Here is a 20,309-nt window from a genome sequence, read left to right as displayed (position 1 = left end):
AGATATATTCTTTAAAATATTACATAAAGATTGAAAACCATTGAAGAATCATTCTACTACCACTGTAGCAAGAAAACATGGATGTAGGCACTTTAAAAATATTTCACTTTCTTTGTATTTGGGGTTTGTATTGTAATAATTCACTATGGTGCCATTTACCACAATCTTTCATTAGAGCCTGTACTCCCATGGTGTTCTTGATAATTCAAACAACCAAAATACAGAATTCAGTGTCATTTTGCAGGTGGTAGTAGAAATTGATGTGAATTCTTGCCTTTCTCCCTACACTGCTCTTTTTCTGGTTTTGCCCAGTGTAACCTCATATGGAATTCTGTACATTTTGGAAAGAGTCGAGGCCCACAGTTTGAGACCTGCCGTCAGCTGCACCACTTCCCTGTGGACTGATTCAGCATTCGTTTCTGCACATAGAAGGATCTTAGTTTCTCTTCCGCTGGCTGTGTCTTTTCCATTTTTCTCTCTTCCCTATTGCCTTATTCCTACCCTAATCTTACCCTCCATCAGTTCCCCTTTGCTAAGTTCCTTTTTTTATTTCCAGGAAACATCTGACTTCATTCTTTCACTCCTTTAACACGTTTTATTCCATTCCCACTCTGTGATAGGTCCAAGACATGCAGTAATGAAAAAAACAAATATAGTTGTGTCCTTAATGATCATTATGGTTCAGCAGGGCAAATCAATGAGCAAACAAACAGTCATTCAAGATGACACAAACAAAAAGCAGTGGTGTAACATAAAGGTAATCGGTAAGCATACAGGGGCATACCTGTGTCACACGTGGGGAGCCAAAGGATTCTCAGAGGACATGTCTATTCTGGTTCTAAAACTTATGAGATCCCATTATATACAATGTTACCTCTTGGTCTTACAGAAATGTTTTTATGTTAATTATTAATATATGTGTAAAGTTCCTTCCATGGTGTGATTTAATCTTTTCTGAAATAACTTCTGTGGTTTATAATTTTTAGTTAAAATCATGCCATAAGATACTGTTGGAGTGAGATTAACCTATTCAGTTTTTACAATGAACTCTGTGTTGTACAGGAGATAACAATGATAACTTCTCTTTACTAATTGCTAACGACATGTCATATAATTTATATATAGTTCTAATTCTCTTTAAAATATTGAAAAATGTGATTACACCATTTTACAAATTCAGAAACTAAGACAAGTTAAAACACTTGTTTTTAAGACCACACTCTTCAACACAGCCAGAATGCTTGGGTTAGTATCAAAGCCTCTGACTCAAGCTGTGTGACCTTGGGTTACTTAATCTTTCTTTGCCTCATTTTCTTCACTTGTAAAATTGTGGTGTAAAATAATATCTACGTTGTAGAATAAATATTATGGAACTCTACCCAATTATGAATAATAAAATATAAAAATAATTGTTCTTGTCCATTTAAGGTTCTCAGACTCGGGGGGGGGGAGGGCAAAAAAATGTAAACCTGAGAATGCAACTGGATGAATACACTGCCCTGTTCACACGACTTGCTCCAGCATCTACATGCGTCCCCATGAAACTGTGAGCACCAAGAGAAGAGGGACAGTGTCTGGCCTGGTTCCCTATTACAACCTTAGTACCTGGCATTAATGTCAGTGAGTGAATTCATAAATAATTCATCCTACCTCTGACTCTAACTTGTTATGACCTTTATGAAGAAGTTAATATCTCTAGGCCTTGGTTTTTTTCATCAATCAACATTTGATTAATACTATCTCACATGAGAGTCACATAGAGTATATAAAATAATATGAAGTATAAAACCACTATAAGTATTTCAGTGTCATCACACTTTATCATATGATATGGGCATATACACTATGTTTCCTCTCAAATCTAAAATTCGAACCACACTGAGTCACACTTCTGAGTCTTAAGACAATTATACATCAGTGAAGATTTTAAAGTATTCGGGTGGTGCAAAAGTAATTGCGGTTTTTGCCATTACTTTCCATGGCAAAAACCGCAATTACTTTTGCACCACCTTAATAGCTCATGTGAGAGAGGAATTTGTTTGATGATGTCATTGATCCAAGTGGACACTGTGAGTCTGACTGGGGAAAACACTGGCTCTCAATTTCAATCCTGTGTGGTCCGCTGGAGGCAGAGAAGTCATGTGCTGAGCTCTTTGTGCTTAGCACATTTGTGCATTTCCAGGGTTCCTCTGCATCTGAGAAACGGTAATTGCTAGAAGGATTTAGGTAAGGAGTGGTGGGGTCTACAGAACAGAACTAGCAGTAGGACAGCCCTGGGTGGAAGGAGGTAACATGAGCACTTTTCCATTTTTTTTTAGCTACAATTTCACCATAAATCTAATATGAGCTTCAAGATCATACAACTGGACTGATTAACAGGAGATAAAAATAAGCAACTCAATTTCAAAAACACATTTTCAGATAACTATAGCCTCTATTTATCTGATGTGTGTGTGTGTGCGTGTGTGTGTGCAGTCACTCCTGAGTATCAATGAGAAATTGGTTCCAGGACCCTCTGCTCATACCAAAATTCACAGATGCTCAAGTTCCTGTTACAAAGGGGTGTAGTATTTGCATATAGGCCATCCACATCCTCCTGTACAATTTAAATCATCTCTGGATTCCTTAGAATATCTAATACAATGTAAATGCTATCTAAATAGTTGTTATACTATGCTTTTAGAATTTATATTATTTTTAATTGTTGTGTTGTTATTTTCACATATTTTCTAAGCATTCTTGGTTAAATTTGCAGATATGGAACCCCTGGATATCGAGAGCCAACTGTAAGTGTGTTTAGATTTGAACATAGACTATTACAATTCACTGATAACTATAGAGGTCTTACCCGTGACCGTGTAGTTCTCCTCACTGCCTGAGTAGATCAGCCTCCCATCCATGTATAAAGAGTACTGAGTTATAATACCATTTGCCTTTTTGGGTGGGTTCCAGGAGAGTAGCAAAGACTTGGGAAGGGATTTGGCTGCTGGTGGCTGAACCTCTTGTGGGGCTGTGGAAGAAAAGATTTATAGAGTCTAATTTTAGTTTTCTTTTCTAATTCAAACTTTTCAGATCCAAACCAATAAATCATGGAATAGATCTGAAATCCCATGCATGGAAATATTCCCGATTCATGGGCAGCTTGTCAGTCATTGCTTTAGGAACAGTGTTAAATAACTGTCCCATATTTATGAGAATTTGTATCAATGGTGGATGAGGAGTACTTACACTAGTTCACTTCACTGATGTTGTGTTACTCCAGCAAAAGTACTATTAATTTGTAATCTCTATGTGGGACTGTACTTATTAAAGCAAATTAAGCAGATAGAGTCCCCTAGCCTCAAGGAGCTTGTGATCTAAGATCAGTAATGTTGGTGAATGTGGCTCATAATAGATATTTTTAAAAACCTGTATGCAATGATAGGAATAGCCAGAACATGCACAATCAATTTAGTCAATTATATATGAAAACTTTTATGCATACTTTTTTTTTTTTAAAAAAAAGAGCTGTTTATTTCATATAGTTGTCAATGATTTGGAGGTCCTAAGAACGAAAAGTTTTTAAAAATTTTCCTAAAATCCTCTATTATTTAGTAAATTCAGAATTACTTTGTGGATATTTAGAAGTACCATCATTCTGAGCAAACTATCACAAGAACAGAAAACCAAACACCGCATGTTCTCACTCATAGGTGGGAACTGAACAATGAGATCACTTGGACACTGGAAGGGGAACATCACACACCGGGTTCTATTGTGGGGACTGGGGAGGGATAGCACTAGGAGATAGACCTAATGTAAATGACGAGTTAATGGGTGCAGCACACCAACATGGCACATGTATACATATGTAAAAAACCTGCACGTTGTGCACATGTACCCTAGAACTTAAAGTATAAAAAATAAAAATAAAAAATTCCCACAAAAAAAGGAGTGTATTCAGACCAGCCATTCTTCCCATAATAAATAAATAAATTAATTAATTAATTAAAAAGGAAATGTAAACTAAGCAAGCGCAGGGATTTCTCCGGGGCATAGCTTGAAATTGGTATGAAGGGTACCAGGTAAACCCTGGAAAAAGGATTTAGTGGATACAGAGAAAATAATGCAAAGTAGGGCCATTTGTCCCATACTGAGGCTGGTCAAAGTCCTTGTAATAGGGGATGATAATCATGTCCTCAGCAGATGCAATGACACATCAAAACCAGTGCTATTATCAGTAGACCAGATGGAGAAAATGCTGAGGCTGGGTCACTGACAGCATAGTTCAGGTGAGTGGAGTCTGATTGCTTTAGGTAAAAAAAATACAGCATAGAAAGGGTCATAAGAAGGATTTTACAAAATCCTTTATCCTGTCCTGGTTTCATCCTATGGGCCCATGTCTTCCTTTCTGTTACGTATCTTCAGTGCAAGTGGTGCTTAGAAAAGAGGAAGCGGGGATATATAGATACTGGGAAAGTGAGAGAGAGAGAAAGACTGGCTGACTCTTTTTCCCTAAAGATCAAGCTTTTAAATCTCCTAAAGAACTTTTCAACTAGACAGTATAAGAAATGTGCAATTCCTCTCATCCAGAAGAGAGAAATGTGAAGTAACAATGCTTCAAATGTTTTGAGAGCTGTTATTTCTTGAAGTGATGCATTCTGATGCTTGAGCAAAGCTTTCGCTTTGGCGTGCTAAAATATTTTCTCTTTCTCACTGCCTTCTTAACATATGCTTTCTGAAACCTTAATTTATGCCAACAGTTTGTAAGTTCCAAGTACAACAGAAGTGAGACTTAAGTCGGAAGGAACTAAGCAGTGATTAATAACGCCTCAATTGGCATTTGGAGGTTTCATCATACTGAAATAATTGTTGCCTGTGCTACTGTTTAGCAGTTAAAAAAGACCATGGAAATCAACCGTTTGATTCTCAATTTCATACTGTGCCATACAATCAATTCTTTTTAGTCAGACTGTCTCTAGATTTACTTCTGAGCCATAGTAAAATGAGGAAGCTTTCATTAATCTTTCAGATGCTTCATATTAATGACAAGGCTCTTGCATGAACAATGTAACAGCAATTAAAAAGCCCATTAATCTGCATTACAGCTATTAAAGATGCATGTCATTAAAGGGTATGGAGTTTGATTCATTTTCGCACCCCCCCAAAAAATGGAGCAATTATGGCCTGGCAATGCACTTTGTCATCAAATTAGGTTGGGGTTTTCCAGCAAATGGCCTTGCAGCATTTAGCTCTTCTCCTATTTTATTATTCATGACTGAAATGTGGAAGTCAAGACCTTTGAAATTACTTTACCTTCTTGTGGAGTAGAGATGTTCAATGCATGTGAGCTCTCAGTACAGCCAGCCAAAGTGCAAACAGTTAGGGTTACTGCATAGTTTTTGAAGGGTAGCAAGCCTGTCAATATGCCTGTAATAAAAAGGGAGAAAAGAGGGTTGCATGCTTACCATAAGCATCAATAAAGAGCACTGGTGTGTATATTTGAGTGTGTGTGTCTATAAGAGAGACAGACAGACAAAGACAAAGAGACCAGAGACAGAAATCAAAAACATATTTCTCTTTTGGTCATTTTCCTCCCTTTCTAATGTTTGTTGAATGGAATGACTCATGAGAAAAAATTGTGAGACCAACTTATTGTTAAAACAGCTCTCAAACAGCACCTGATGTTTCTCCCATTAAAGTGGGGAGGGGGTTCCACACGTAGTTTGTGAGGCAGAGCACAGTGTTTCCAATAGCTAAGATGTATATTATCTCATTCCAGGATCGTAGACCTCCTGCAGAAACAAAACTACTTAATTTTCTGTAACCTAGCATTTTTCAACTGTATTTAACTAAGGAGTCCTTTTTATAGGGCACCTATTAACACACTTTAAAAATGCTACTCCCAAGAGTGGCTTCATTATTTTAACAGTAGGCCACACATATACAAACCATTTGTTTATGTTGTAGCTAACAAGTATGCAAATTAACATAGTTGAACAATTAGCAAATTAGATAATTATGCTTTTGTATTTCTACTTGGAAAATTATTAGTTTTTTTAATTAAGACACCTGTCTTAAATGGAAGTGTTACACATGGAAGTATTGAATTAGCATGGCTTGCTGATAGATATATGAGATTTGTTCAGCAATTAAAAGTACCTGTAGAAATGAAAACGCATTTTGTTTACTAGTGTTCATAAGCAAGACAGAGACTCCTTATCTAGTTAATCCTGTGAATTAAAAAAAAAAAAAAATCCAAAATATAACTTGTACATTTGCTCACCACTGTTTTTCTGCAAAGATGATTTTCAGAGCAATCTTTAATCCTAACCACATAGCTTATCACTATTTTTATGAAAAGATGGCCCCACTGGTGCTGTCTCTTTATTGATTAAACCTTCAATCACCCAGATAATACATTATTGCTTTAAGGTGCCAATATTGATGACAGCTTTCATCATTCAAACACAAATTTTAATATACATTTTCCATAATTTCCCTCCCCAGTAGAAAATTTTAAAAATTAAAAGATCAACAAGTCAGGATGGAGCAAAGACCAGTTGTTTGCTTTGACACCTCCCACTTGCCCTTAGTCCCTAAGGCTGTCTCTAAGTCTTCATTCCAGCAACTAGCCAGGCATCTCCATGGGCTACTGAATCCGGTCTGCCATGTTTCTACATGAAAATATTCATCCACTTGGCACCATCATCTTAGCTCATGGCCAAAGAAGACAGCAAGCCAATGAACTAATACACACACATGTGTGACCATCTCATGCCAAATTCAACTCTAATTTCAAAAGTCTCTCGTGTCAGAACCTCCTGCTTTCTCTCATTCCTGCCCCTGCAATTGTCATTTCCTCTTAAATCTCCCAGATCATGACCCACATTCTGAGTTTACTTTCTTTTAAGAAGTTATTTCTCATTCCACCAAATGGCTTAAAAGCAAGCTAACATTATCACATGCACATCCTCATAATGGAGTAGTGTGGAAAAGGGCACGGATGCTCGGGCCAGATTGCTGGCTTCAAATGCCAAATCTGCTGCCGACTGGCCATATGAATGTGGGCAAGTTGTTCAGGCTTCTGTGCCTTAGTTTCCTTGTCTGTAAACAGATAATAATCCTCTTGATCTTGAAGGGCAAGGTGTTGCAGGCCTCATCTGTGAGATGGGGATAATATAGTACTTATCTGAAAGGGTTAGTATTAAGAATGAACAAGTTCAGGACTTTAGAATACTTAACATGGAGTATTGCCAGTCAAGAGCTCTAGAGCAGTGATACGCCATTCCAAATTAGCCTACCATTGCAACTCAATTTCTGCCTCTACATGCTGCTAGATGATTTGTATCTTTTAAAGATCACCAGTGATCCCTTAAATACCAAATCAAATAGCCTATCCTCAGTCCTTATCCTCCTACACTTATGGGGCATTGTCATCCCTCAGCTTCCTTCTGTGACATTGAATTTTTAAATTGCTCTCCTAAACTACTGAGAACTCTTTTGTTTCCTTTACTGACTCATGTTCCTCTCACAGTCTCTTAAATAGCTTTTGTTTCCCAAAGTTGGGTTGCTGTCAAGCTTCTTTCTTTTTCTAATCAGTCGCCTTTGCTAGCTTATTAAGTCTTATCTCTCAATGATCACATTTGTATCTACAGACTTCACATCTCTCCCAAGCCCTGTTTCTGGGTTTCTATCTGCAGGCCATGTATCCACACCTGGATGTCCCACTGGTATCTCATACCCAACGTGCCCCAATCAAGAATCAACATTCTAAATAATTACGTAAGCTTCATTTTCCCATTTTGTAAGGCCTCCACCACGATCCCCAAATTCCAGGCTCAAAACTAAAGTATCATCATAAAATGTGTTTTACCCATTCTATCTTTAGCAAATCTTTGGCATTTGCCATGTCTTTCCTATTGCCAAGTTGGAAACTACTGTAAGATTCAAATAAGATGACTTGCATGTCTGAATTAGTATAATGCCACGCTAACAACAAATGAATCAGCCCCCAGAGAATAAGACTTTTAATCCTAATGTGAATAAGAAAAGCATGTTGGAATATGAGGCTAGTTTTCCTTTATCATCACTTAACCTATGGGGCATATGTGAAAAGCAGCACCCCTCATAGATGAGCATGCTTCAGCTGAGGCATAGGAACACCATGCCTAAAAAGAAATAATGCTGATATACAAGTTGGTTATCTGAAATCATTAGCAAGAAGGTGTGTTGTACATTCAGGAAGTATTATCATTCAGAAACATAAAAGCAGCTCTATGATTGTGCAGTTTTGCAGCCTGGCTTTATAAAATTCTTATACTAAGACCTTTCTTTCCAAATCATGACTAAAGTGCAATGTTGAAATTTTAATTGTTATACCAACTTATCACGAAGGGTATTCTATAGACTTTCAGAGGGACTCTATCAAACCAGATCCGGAGTTCACACTCACTAAGTGATCTTTAGTGATTTATTTAATGTTTCTTGCCTTCACTAGAAGAGTTGCTTTGTGTATAATATGTGTATAGTGAGAGTCCTTTATTAATTTCAGTCACTCCTTATTTTAAGGACCTTTAAAAACAAGCAATACTCATTTCAGCAAACTTGCTTTCTTCAGCTTTGATTTGGTAGAGATCTTTACCAAACTGTATTGTATTTCACAGAAAAACCCTGAGATTCTTAAAGAAAGATGCTGGAGAGAAACTAGATCATCTTTCAAGCCATTTATCAAAGTGCTCACATTTCCCATTTCAAGCCAGGTGAAACAATGATAAGCCCTGAGAAATGAGAGCTGCAAAACAGAAAACAGAAAAAACAAAAAAAAAAAAAGAAAAGAAGAAAGCTGATGTTTTGATTCTTGCCAACTTTGGATCCCAGGTGGAAGGTTTTAGATGGTTTGTAAATCACACTTTCGAAAAATGTGCTGCACTTTCTAAGGCTGGAGTGCCATTTCTTTTATATTTCCGGTAGAGAATCTTGTTCATCATACTGTGTGTCAGAGACAAAGTTCGTCAAACCATCTGATAATTTTCCTTAAAGGCAACTTAATATTACCTACTTCAGGAAGAAGAGCAGTATAATGGTTCACTGTGTTTTCTCATCCTGTCAGGTTCAAATTAAGGATTACACAGGGGCAAGGCGCTGGTCAAACATGTGGTCTTCATTCACTTGGAATCATAACAAAGTCATTTTATTGTTGGAGACATGTGGTTTATCTCCTTTGATTCTCAGTACGGAGAGTTTACAAGGATGCATTCAAGTTGAAAAGCTATGCCATGGACAAAGAAAGGGAGTAACATATTCTCTCCAAGACTATGTAGATTGTTGAGACCATTTTGAGATCATTGAGTGATTATCCTAATAGCTTTGCTTTAAGTGTCAGGGTTCTACTTAGATTAGGTACTCCCTGGAAAATATAGTGTTACTCTGATGATATATCATCATCAGAAAGCATTTATCAATGTTTCTGCTGCATGCCTCTGGAAAAGGTGCTATAGAATACAACTGATTTTTTCGAGGTTTCTAATAGAAGAAAATATTGGAACTAGAAGAACTCTTATAGTAACAGATTGATACATAAAGCAGAGTGTTTGCATACAGGGCAAGTAGACAATGACATTTATAAGATTCAGACTTACCAGTTCAAGATGATAGGAAGCCTAAATTTAGTTTAAATATATATTTTGGTATTATATTAAAAAAATACTGGGAAATATAGAATATGACATATCTAAAGAAATCCTAGACAGAAAACCCAAAAAGAGAAAATGGCATAGTCACCTTTTATGACACTTGGGGTTTTTATACTGAAGAAGTATATCCTGAAAGGGAGAACTTTAAAATTTGTTTAGTTGTGAATCTCTTTGTTTGGGACACATCCCAGAGAAGTCTTTTTTATTTTTTTATTTTTTTATTTGAGAGTGTCCCTATTACAAGGCATGCCAGATGACCTCGCAAACTCCCTTTCAGCCACAAACTCTGTGAAATCAGAAAAATGGTCCCAACCATGTCAGGAAACCTGCTAGTCCCTCTTGGTAATGGAAGAGGGCAAGCTGAAGAAACATTCAATAAGCATAAAGTAAGCATTATTGATGTCTTAAAAGTGTTAGTATCCCATGAAACACAGGAGTGTGGGTATCCAGATTAAAATCATTGGCACCAGCAGGACCATAACTCACACTGCTAAGCGATAATGCATTTTGCATTAATGCTTAACATTGAGAAATCCTGACATGCCACACCAAGGGAGTTTGAAGTCAAGTAAGTAGATTCCCTTTGAATTGAAGTCCTGTGGGTCAGTGGGTGCAGAAAGCCCAAGCTGAAAGATCAGGGGGCAGGGAGTTGATTTAAGGGAAGGAAAGACATCACCGTAGGAAGTTTAAGAGTATGCGTATGGCTCCAAACTCTGTGCTCTGAGGGTTTTCACCTAACAGAGGGGAAGAGCATTGGCCTGGAGAACTTGCGACTTAAAATTCCTTCACAGTGATTTGGGGAATTCCTTGAACACAGAGGGCAGATCCTTTTACTTCTTTCCTTATCCTCTATCCCAGCAGCTATTAGTGTGGTTTACCAAAAGTGAATACTTGCCAGGTGACTGAAAAATAAAGATTTTGCAGACTCTTAGCTCCACTCGGGTGTTTCTCTCACTATAGGAGAGCCCGACTCCCACCACATCCCTTCCAGGGAATAAGCAAAGTAAAAGACATTGTTTCTTTTGAATGATACATTATTATCTCCAACACTCTCTTTCCTTTGCTTTCACCTCAAGTTTCAAAGGAACCAAAGAAAAATATTAGTAATTGGATGCAGCCTAACGACATAAGACAAAATCATTGTGGAGCTGGCACCAGCTGTGCAAGCTTTTGCGCCTCTAATGGGACACTGTACGCTGAGAAGCAGCAAAACAGAAGAGTCTGCTTTGACGTTGAAATTTTATGATTAACTCCTCTGACTAAATGAAGACAAGTATAAATGCTCTGCCTGAAAACCGAGCCTAAGACACAAAACAAAATGGATCTTTTTTAAAGCCAAGCACATTTCAGAGAAAAAAAGAGGACTCCCTTTCTACTTACATACTTCAGCAGACTCCTCCTCCCTCCCCCACCCACCCCCAGCTGCCAACCAAGGTGTTTGGCCGGCATCCACTGTAATCTGTTCTCCTTCATTATGTTAATCTGTGGGCGGAAAGATTTCTGTCATCTTCGAATCGCTTGTACAGCAATGGTAAACACCTTGGCCTGTCTGTAATTGGACAGGTGTCTGCATTGATGTCACCCAGCTTTTAATTCAATTAAAGAACTGGCTGCTCTGCTCTCATCACCCACTCATTTCCGTTGCACTTTTAGTCTGGCGGTGAAATCTGCATACAGCAACTGTCTACCCTGAGTCCAAAGTCAGGGGTCCCCTTGTAAGGATCATGCACAATACTCCAACAATCCAAGAGTATTTCCACATTAGCAAAGGCATTTCGGATAACATGGATAATTTATCTCTCTTTTTTTTTTTTTTTCTTTATCTTTATGTCCTACTGCATGTAAATGATATCTTCTACTACTGGCCAGTAATTAGGAGCAGTCACAGCAAACAGAAAAGCTGTTTCTAGCTTCCTCTCCCCAAGGTTTTCCCCCATCTCAAGAGAACTCATCAGAGTACAATGCTCTTATTTATTTGCTGGCATTTCACATTTGGATCAAGAAAGTGAGGGTGGGCAAGAGCAAGACATTTATTAAGAGGGCCATCTGGTAAGGGATGCCACACAGGCAGAGCTGCTACTGCTACCTGGAGACATAATGGAAGAGCCCACTTTTTAAAAGAAAACTGGCCAGGGGAAGGAGGGCAGAAGAAGTGACTTCTGGCTGGGGACTCTGCTGCGGTGCTGATAAAATCTAATTTTTAAGTATACATTCCAAACCAACCCAGTGGATGGATTAAACAGAGTAAATCAATCCAATATGCCATGTTTCCTGCCCACTTAAAGGAACCTCTGAAAATAAATTAAAGTTCTAACACAGACATTTTGACACAGTGACCCCATGAAACTGAATAATGACATTTGTTAAATATGGATGAAAACTTAACGGTCTAATAGAGATCTGGAAACATACCCAGGATATTTCTCCTCTGGTTCTTAGTCCAGGAAGGTGGGATTTGTTTTTGCTGTTTTTTGGATAACATTTTCAATTAAAATAAAGATTTCTAATATTTACAAAGGTAAAGTCAATTTTCATTTTACCCGAAAGGTGGAACAATAAATACACTTAACCCAAACCTAAGGTAATCTCTTGGAAACTTCAAAACTAATTTTTCTTACATTTAATTTCCTTCAAATGGGTTTTTTAACCTTGTTTAAAACTTTTAGTAGAGAGCATAGAAGATCATATACCTATCAAAGACTATGCAGACGTTGATTCTTACAAACAGGAAAAAAATACATTCTTTTATTTCTTTATAAAATATGTGGCCTAATCCCAGTCTTAGAGGATGGTTTAAACAGTGATTTTAATTGACCTCAAAGTATTATCCAGTTAAGATTCCCTCAGCAGGCTTACATCTAACCTCAAAATTTTAATCAATGCTCTTGTGGTAAGAACTACAGAGTCTGTCATTTTTATTCTAATTTGCCAATAAGTTTGAAGCCGTGTGCTTGTGTTATCTCTTTACCTTACATAAAGGTCTGACACTGAAATTATTGAAACTCTCTAAGAAAACACTGGACCTGACTAAGCAGTGAGACAGGCAAGGAGACAAGAGGAAAAGAAAAGAAAGAGAGAAATGAAAGTCATCCCTTATGATCAGTGTCCTAGGTCCCCTGCTACTAGCCTCCGATATTGTTATCCTATTGTACAGAGAAGGCTGCTTTTGGAGAGAGTGTACCATATGGTGCTCAAGTCCAGACAGCTAAAAAAACAGTAGAACCAATATTAGAACCTGTCTTCTGACCCCAAGATCATTATTTCTCCCATTTGATCAAAGCTCCGGGTCCACAAAAAAGAAAAAAGTGTTGAAAAATGTTAATTAAAAATAATAACAGCACACATTTTACTATTAAATACCTTATTGAAAATGCAACTTAAAATGTGTTGAGGTTCAAATTTATTACTGAAATCTATTGCCTACAGAAATTAGCAGTCTTGTCCTCCAAATGAGTGAATTTGTATGCCTAGAATATTCCTTTACAAAAATGATTGATTCGTAAGAAATTCTATGTGTGTGTGTGTGTGTGTGTGTGTGTGTGTATGTGTGTCAGAGAAAGAGAGAGAGAGATTGGGTTCAACATTGGACCTTTGTTTATTATACATATAACCCTTTTAATTTGTTCCGAATATAATGTAAATATAAAATGATCATAAACGGTAAAAAGCAGAAAAGTCTGGCTGTGCATTCTTCATCTTTATCAAATGTGATTGATAACTTTAAAGTATTTGTATTGAATATTTATAAGCATTGTGGAAATGCCTAGTTGATTATCACTGCAGAACAAAAATTATATAGTTTCATCATTTTTAACCATGGCTTAACATGTTACCAAAAAGAAATGCAAATCCTTTGGTGTCAATTCTTATTGCATAAAACAAAATGAAAAACTTTTTTAAAAAAAATTATCTCTGAAGATTTCACAATGTACCAGTAGTTCAGGCACATTATGTATTCAGGAGAGTTAGACAAAGCTATTAACTCATCAACACTGCATTACCTAATGAAATCCTTCTACATTAGCTAAACAGGAACATTACATCATTTCTATTTTTACTATTTATGTCATAGGCCATATTTTTGTCCTGTGAATTTTTTCAGACCAGTTTCTTTCAAGATTTACATTTAAAGAAATATTTTGTAGCCTGTAATGTCAGCACTTTGGGAGGCTGAAGCAGGTGGATCACCTGAGGTCAGGAGTTTGAGATCAGCCTGACCAATACAGTGAAACCCCATCTCTACTAAAAATACAAAAGAAAAAAGAAAAAATCTAGGTGTGGTGGCGTGCACCTGTAGTCCCAGCTACTCAGGAAGCTGAGACAGGAGAATTGCTTGAACCCAGGAGGCGTAGGTTGCAATGAGCTGAGATGGTTCCACTGCACTGCAGCCTGGGCAACAGAGCAAGACTCCATCTCAAATTTTCAAAAGTTTGTAATAAACTACAAATATTGGAATATTAATTTATGGTCTACTATAAAAACTGACTTTTTCTTTAATAACACCAACAAAAAGAATTCCTTTTTATTTACTTCTGACGGTTGCCTACTGTGGCAAAGATTAGTAATTGCTCCGTATTATGTATTACACTCCTTTTCCTCGGTAACATAAAAACACTTTTTACCTGGGCAAATGGCTACTTGGAATAAGGACAGCATTTTTCAACATTCCCTGAAGCTACATACGGCCATGTGACTAAGTTCCGACCATGCAAGATAACCACAGGTGGAGGAGCAACTTCCAAAATATATCTTTGAAGTGAAAGTGAGTATTCTTTAACCATTATTCCTTCCTGCTGGGTGAAAATCAGACTGGATGGCAGGAGCTCAAGTAATCATCTTGAGCTATGAGGTAGAAGCCTTGTCCGTAAGGATGCCACAGCAAAAAGATGAAGTGTGCGGGTCTCGCCTATGAACGTCCCACCTCTGCATTTACTGTGGACACCTATTACCAGTGAGAGAAAAACTTCATCACTATTATTTTAGGTTCTAATATCTCAAGTGAAATAATGAATCAAAAATGATAAACCCATCTCTATTAGGTTTTCCCCCATAAAACTTTCATTGTCTATATAATCTTACTTCAGAGAGAGTGCTTGGGCTATATTTTAGTTATAAAAAATCATATTACAAAGATAGGACCTAGCACTAGCATGGAACATGGTAGATGACTTTTTAAAATAAATGAATATTTTCCGTCTTTATAATTATCAGCATTGCAGCAGTATTGGCTTCCATTATTTTTCATTTCAAATATATAGTGGTTGGGTTCTATTCTGAGTTCTAAGTTTTGGAATTAGTCTTTATTAGTTATTTATTAGTCTCACCCTACCAACATATTTTCTTTTCTATTGGGAAATGTATAGTAAGTTCCAAATGTACATTTAAGTTGTGATAGCTCTGTACATTCTTTTATAAAATTAAAGAACTACTGATAAAAGACTGAGACTTGATGGGCGGAGCAAGATGGCCGAATAGGAACAGCTCCAGTCTCCAACTCCCAGCGCGAGCGACACAGAAGACCGGTGATTTCTGCATTTTCAACTGAGGTACTGGGGTCATCTCACTAGGGAGTGCCGGACAATCGGTGCTGGTCAGCTGCTGCAGCCTGACCAGCGAGAGCTGAAGCAGGGCGAGGCATCGCCTCACCTGGAAGGGCAAGGGGGAAGGGAATCCGTTTTCCTAGCCAGGGGAACTGAGACACACAACACCTGGAAAATCGGGTAACTCCCACCCCAATACTGCGCTTTAAGCAGACAGGCACACCAGGAGAATATATCCCACACCTGGCCGGGAGGGTCCCACGCCCACGGAGCCTCCCTCACTGCTAAAACAGCAGTCTGCGGCGATCTATCTGCAAGGCAGCAGCGAGGCTAGGGGAGGGGCGCCCGCCATTGCTGAGGCTTAAGTAGGTAAACAAAGCCGCTGGGAAGCTCGAACTGGGTGGAGCTCACAGCAGCTCAAGGAAGCCTGCCTGTCTCTGTAGTCTCCACCTCTGGGGACAGCGCACAGCTGAAGACCAACAGGGGAAGCAGCGGGGGCCGGTGCAGACGCGAACAACTCTGTCTGACAGCTTTGGGGAGAGCCCTGGATCTCCCAACGCGGAGGTTGAGATCTGAAAACGGACAGACCACCTGCTCAGGTGGGTCCCTGACCCCTGAGTAGCCTAGCTGGGAGACATCCCCCACTAGGGGCAGTCTGACACCCCACACCTCACAGGGTGGAGTACACCCCTGAGAGGAAACTTCCAAAGGAAGAATCAGACAGGTACACTCGCTGTTCAGCAATATTCTATCTTCGGCAACCTCTGCTGCTGATACCCAGGCAAACAGGGTCTGGAGTGGACCTCAAGCAATCTCCAACAGACCTATAGCTGAGGGTCCTGACTGTCAGAAGGAAAACTATCAAACAGGAAGGACACCTATACCAAAACCACATCAGTACGTCACCATCATCAAAGACCACAGACAGATAAAACCACAAAGATGGGAAAGAAGCAGGGCAGAAAAGCTGGAAATTCAAAAAATAAGAGCACATCTCCCCCTGCAAAGGAGCGCAGCCCATCGCCAGCAACAGATCAAAGCTGGTCAGAGAATGACTTTGATGAGATGAGAGAAGAAGGCTTCAGTCCATCAAACTTCTCAGAGCTAAAGGAGGAATTACGTACCCAGCGCAAAGAAACTAAAAATCTTGAAAAAAGAGTGGAAGAATTGACAGCTAGACTAATTAATGCAGAGAAGATCATAAACGAAATGACAGAGATGAAAACCATGACACGAGAAATACGTGACAAATGCACAAGCTTCAGTAACCGACTCGATCAACTGGAAGAAAGAGTATCAGCGATTGAGGATCAAATGAATGAAATGAAGCGAGAAGAGAAACCTAAAGAAAAAAGAAGAAAAAGAAATGAACAAAGCCTGCAAGAAGTATGGGATTATGTAAAAAGACCAAATCTACGTCTGATTGGGGTGCCTGAAAGTGAGGGGGAAAATGGAACCAAGTTGGAAAACACTCTTCAGGATATCATCCAGGAGAACTTCCCCAACCTAGTAGGGCAGGCCAACATTCAAATTCAGGAAATACAGAGAACGCCACAAAGATACTCCTCCAGAAGAGCAACTCCAAGACACATCATTGCCAGATTCACCAAAGTTGAAATGAAGGAAAAAATCTTAAGGGCAGCCAGAGAGAAAGTCGGGTTACCCACAAAGGGAAGCCCATCAGACTAACAGCAGATCTCTCGGCAGAAACTCTACAAGCCAGAAGAGAGTGGGGGCCAATATTCAACGTTCTTAAAGAAAAGAATTTTCAACCCAGAATTTCATATCCAGCCAAACTAAGTTTCATCAGTGAAGGAGAAATAAAATCCTTTACAGATAAGCAAATGCTTAGAGATTTTGTCACCACCAGGCCTGCCTTACAAGAGACCCTGAAGGAAGCCCTAAACATGGAAAGGAACAACCGGTACCAGCCATTGCAAAAACATGCCAAAATGTAAAGACCATCGAGGCTAGGAAGAAACTGGATCAACTAACGAGCAAAATAACCAGTTAATATCAAAATGACAGGATCAAGTTCACACATAACAATATTAACCTTAAATGTAAATGGACTAAATGCTCCAATTAAAAGACACAGACTGGCAAACTGGATAAAGAGTCAAGACCCATCAGTCTGCTGTATTCAGGAGACCCATCTCACATGCAGAGACATACATAGGCTCAAAATAAAGGGATGGAGGAAGATCTACCAAGCAAATGGAGAACAAAAAAAAGCAGGGGTTGTAATCCTAGTCTCTGATAAAACAGACTTTAAACCATCAAAGATCAAAAGAGACAAAGAAGGCCATTACATAATGGTAAAGGGATCAATTCAACAGGAAGAGCTAACTCTCCTAAATATATATGCACCCAATACAGGAGCACCCAGATTCATAAAGCAAGTCCTTAGAGACTTACAAAGAGACTTAGACTCCCATACAATAATAATGGGAGACTTCAACACTCCACTGTCAACATTAGACAGATCAACGAGACAGAAAGTTAACAAGGATATCCAGGAATTGAACTCATCTCTGCACCAAGCGGACCTAATAGACATCTATAGAACTCTCCACCCCAAATCAACAGAATATACATTCTTCTCAGCACCACATCACACTTATTCCAAAATTGACCACATAATTGGAAGTAAAGCACTCCTCAGCAAATGTACAAGAACAGAAATTATAACAAACTGTCTCTCAGACCACAGTGCAATCAAACTAGAACTCAGGACTCAGAAACTCAATCAAAACCGCTCGACTACATGGAAACTGAACAACCTGCTCCTGAATGACTACTGTGTACATAACGAAATGAAAGCAGAAATAAAGATGTTCTTTGAAACCAATGAGAACAAAGATACAACATACCAGAATCTCTGGGACACATTTAAAGCAGTGTGGAGAGGGAAATTTATAGCACTAAATGCCCACAAGAGAAAGCAGGAAAGATCTAAAATTGACACTCTAACATCACAATTAAAAGAACTAGAGAGGCAAGAGCAAACACATTCAAAAGCTAGCAGAAGGCAAGAAATAACTAAGATCAGAGCAGAACTGAAAGAGATAGAGACACAAAAAACCCTCCAAAAAATCAATGAATCCAGGAGTTGGTTTTTTGAAAAGATCAACAAAATTGACAGACCGCTAGCAAGACTAATAAAGAAGAAAAGAGAGAGGAATCAAATAGACGCAATTAAAGAATGATAAAGGGGATATCACCACCGACCCCACAGAAATACAAACAACCATCAGAGAATACTATAAACGCCTCTACGCAAATCAACTAGAAAATCTAGAAGAAATGGATAATTTCCTGGACACTTACACTCTCCCAAGACTAAACCAGGAAGAAGTTGAATCCCTGAATAGACCAATAGCAGGCTATGAAATTGAGGCAACAATTAATAGCCTACCCACCAAAAAAAGTCCAGGACCAGATGGATTCACAGCTGAATTCTACCAGAGGTACAAGGAGGAGCTGGTACCATTCCTTCTGAAACTATTCCAATCAATAGAAAAAGAGGGAATCCTCCCTAACTCATTTTATGAGGCCAACATAATCCTGATACCAAAGCCAGGCAGAGACACAACAAAAAAAGAGAATTTTAGACCAATATCCCTGGTGAACATCGATGCAAAAATCCTCAATAAAATACTGGCAAACCAGATCCAGCAGCACATCAAAAAGCTTATCCACCATGATCAAGTGGGCTTCATCCCTGGGATGCAAGGCTGGTTCAACATTCGCAAATCAATAAATGTAATCCAGCATATAAACAGAACCAAAGACAAGAACCACATGATTATCTCAATAGATGCAGAAAAGGCTTTTGACAAAATTCAACAGCCCTTCATGCTAAAATCGCTCAATAAATTCGGTATTGATGGAACGTACCTCAAAATGATAAGAGCTATTTATGACAAACCCACAGCTAATATCATTCTGAATGGGCAAAAACTGCAAAAATTCCCTTTGAAAACTGGCACAAGACAGGGATGCCCTCTCTCACCACTCCTATTCAACATAGTGTTGGAAGTTCTGGCTAGGGCAATCAGGCAAGAGAAAGAAATAAAGGGTATCCAGTTAGGAAAAGAAGAAGTCAACTTGTCCCTGTTTGCAGATGACATGATTGTATATTTAGAAAACCCCATTGTCTCAGCCCAAAATCTCCTTAAGCTGATAAGCAACTTCAGCAAAGTCTCAGGATACAAAATTAATGTGCAAAAATCACAAGCATTCTTATACACCAGCAACAGACAAGCAGAGAGCCAAATCAGGAATGAACTTCCATTCACAATTGCTTCAAAGAGAATAAAATACCTAGGAATCCAGCTTACAAGGGATGTAAAGGACCTCTTCAAGGAGACCTACAAACCACTGCTCAGTGAAATCAAGGAGGATACAAACAAATGGAAGAACATACCATGCTCATGGATAGGAAGAATCAATATCATGAAAATGGCCATACTCCCCAAGGTTATTTATAGATTCAATGCCATCCCCATCAAGCTACCAATGAGTTTCTTCACAGAATTGGAAAAAACTGCTTTAAAGCTCATATGGAACCAAAAAAGAGCCCGCATTGCCAAGAAAATCCTAAGTCAAAAGGACAAAGCTGGAGGCGTCACGCTACCTGACTTCAAACTATACTACAAGGCTACAGTAACCAAAACAGCATGGTACTGGTACCAAAACAGAGATATAGACCAATGGAACAGAACAGAGTCCTCAGAAATATTACCACACATCTACAGCCATCTGATCTTTGACAAACCTGAGAGAAACAAGAAATGGGGAAAGGATTCCCTATTTAATAAATGGTGCTGGGAAAATTGGCTAGCCATAAGTAGAAAGCTGAAACTGGATCCTTTCCTTACCCCTTATACGAAGATTAATTCAAGATGGATTAGAGACTTAAATGTTAGACCTCATACCATAAAAACCCTTGAAGAAAATCTAGGTAGTACCATTCAGGACATAGGCATGAGCAAGGACTTCATGTCTAAAACACCAAAAGCAACAGCAGCAAAAGCCAAAATTGACAAATGGGATCTAATTAAACTAAAGAGCTTTTGCACAGCAAAAGAAA

General features: G+C 38.6%; 1 protein-coding gene across 1 annotated transcript in view; it reads right to left on the bottom strand.

The window, feature by feature from the left end:
• Positions 1-20,309, bottom strand: part of USH2A (usherin) — an 825,608-nt gene that overhangs the window by 428,420 nt on the left and 376,879 nt on the right. The window contains exons 30-31 of the mRNA XM_030936493.1: positions 5,296-5,409; positions 2,849-3,010 (exon numbers count right to left, since the gene is read on the bottom strand). Of these exons, the coding sequence (XP_030792353.1) occupies positions 2,849-3,010; positions 5,296-5,409 (276 nt within the window). The remainder of the gene's footprint in view (positions 1-2,848; positions 3,011-5,295; positions 5,410-20,309) is intronic.

The sequence above is a fragment of the Rhinopithecus roxellana genome, chromosome 8 (assembly GCF_007565055.1).
Source record: "Rhinopithecus roxellana isolate Shanxi Qingling chromosome 8, ASM756505v1, whole genome shotgun sequence".
Classification (NCBI taxonomy): Eukaryota; Metazoa; Chordata; class Mammalia; order Primates; family Cercopithecidae; genus Rhinopithecus; species Rhinopithecus roxellana.
This window is presented reverse-complemented; position numbering and strand designations above follow the sequence as displayed.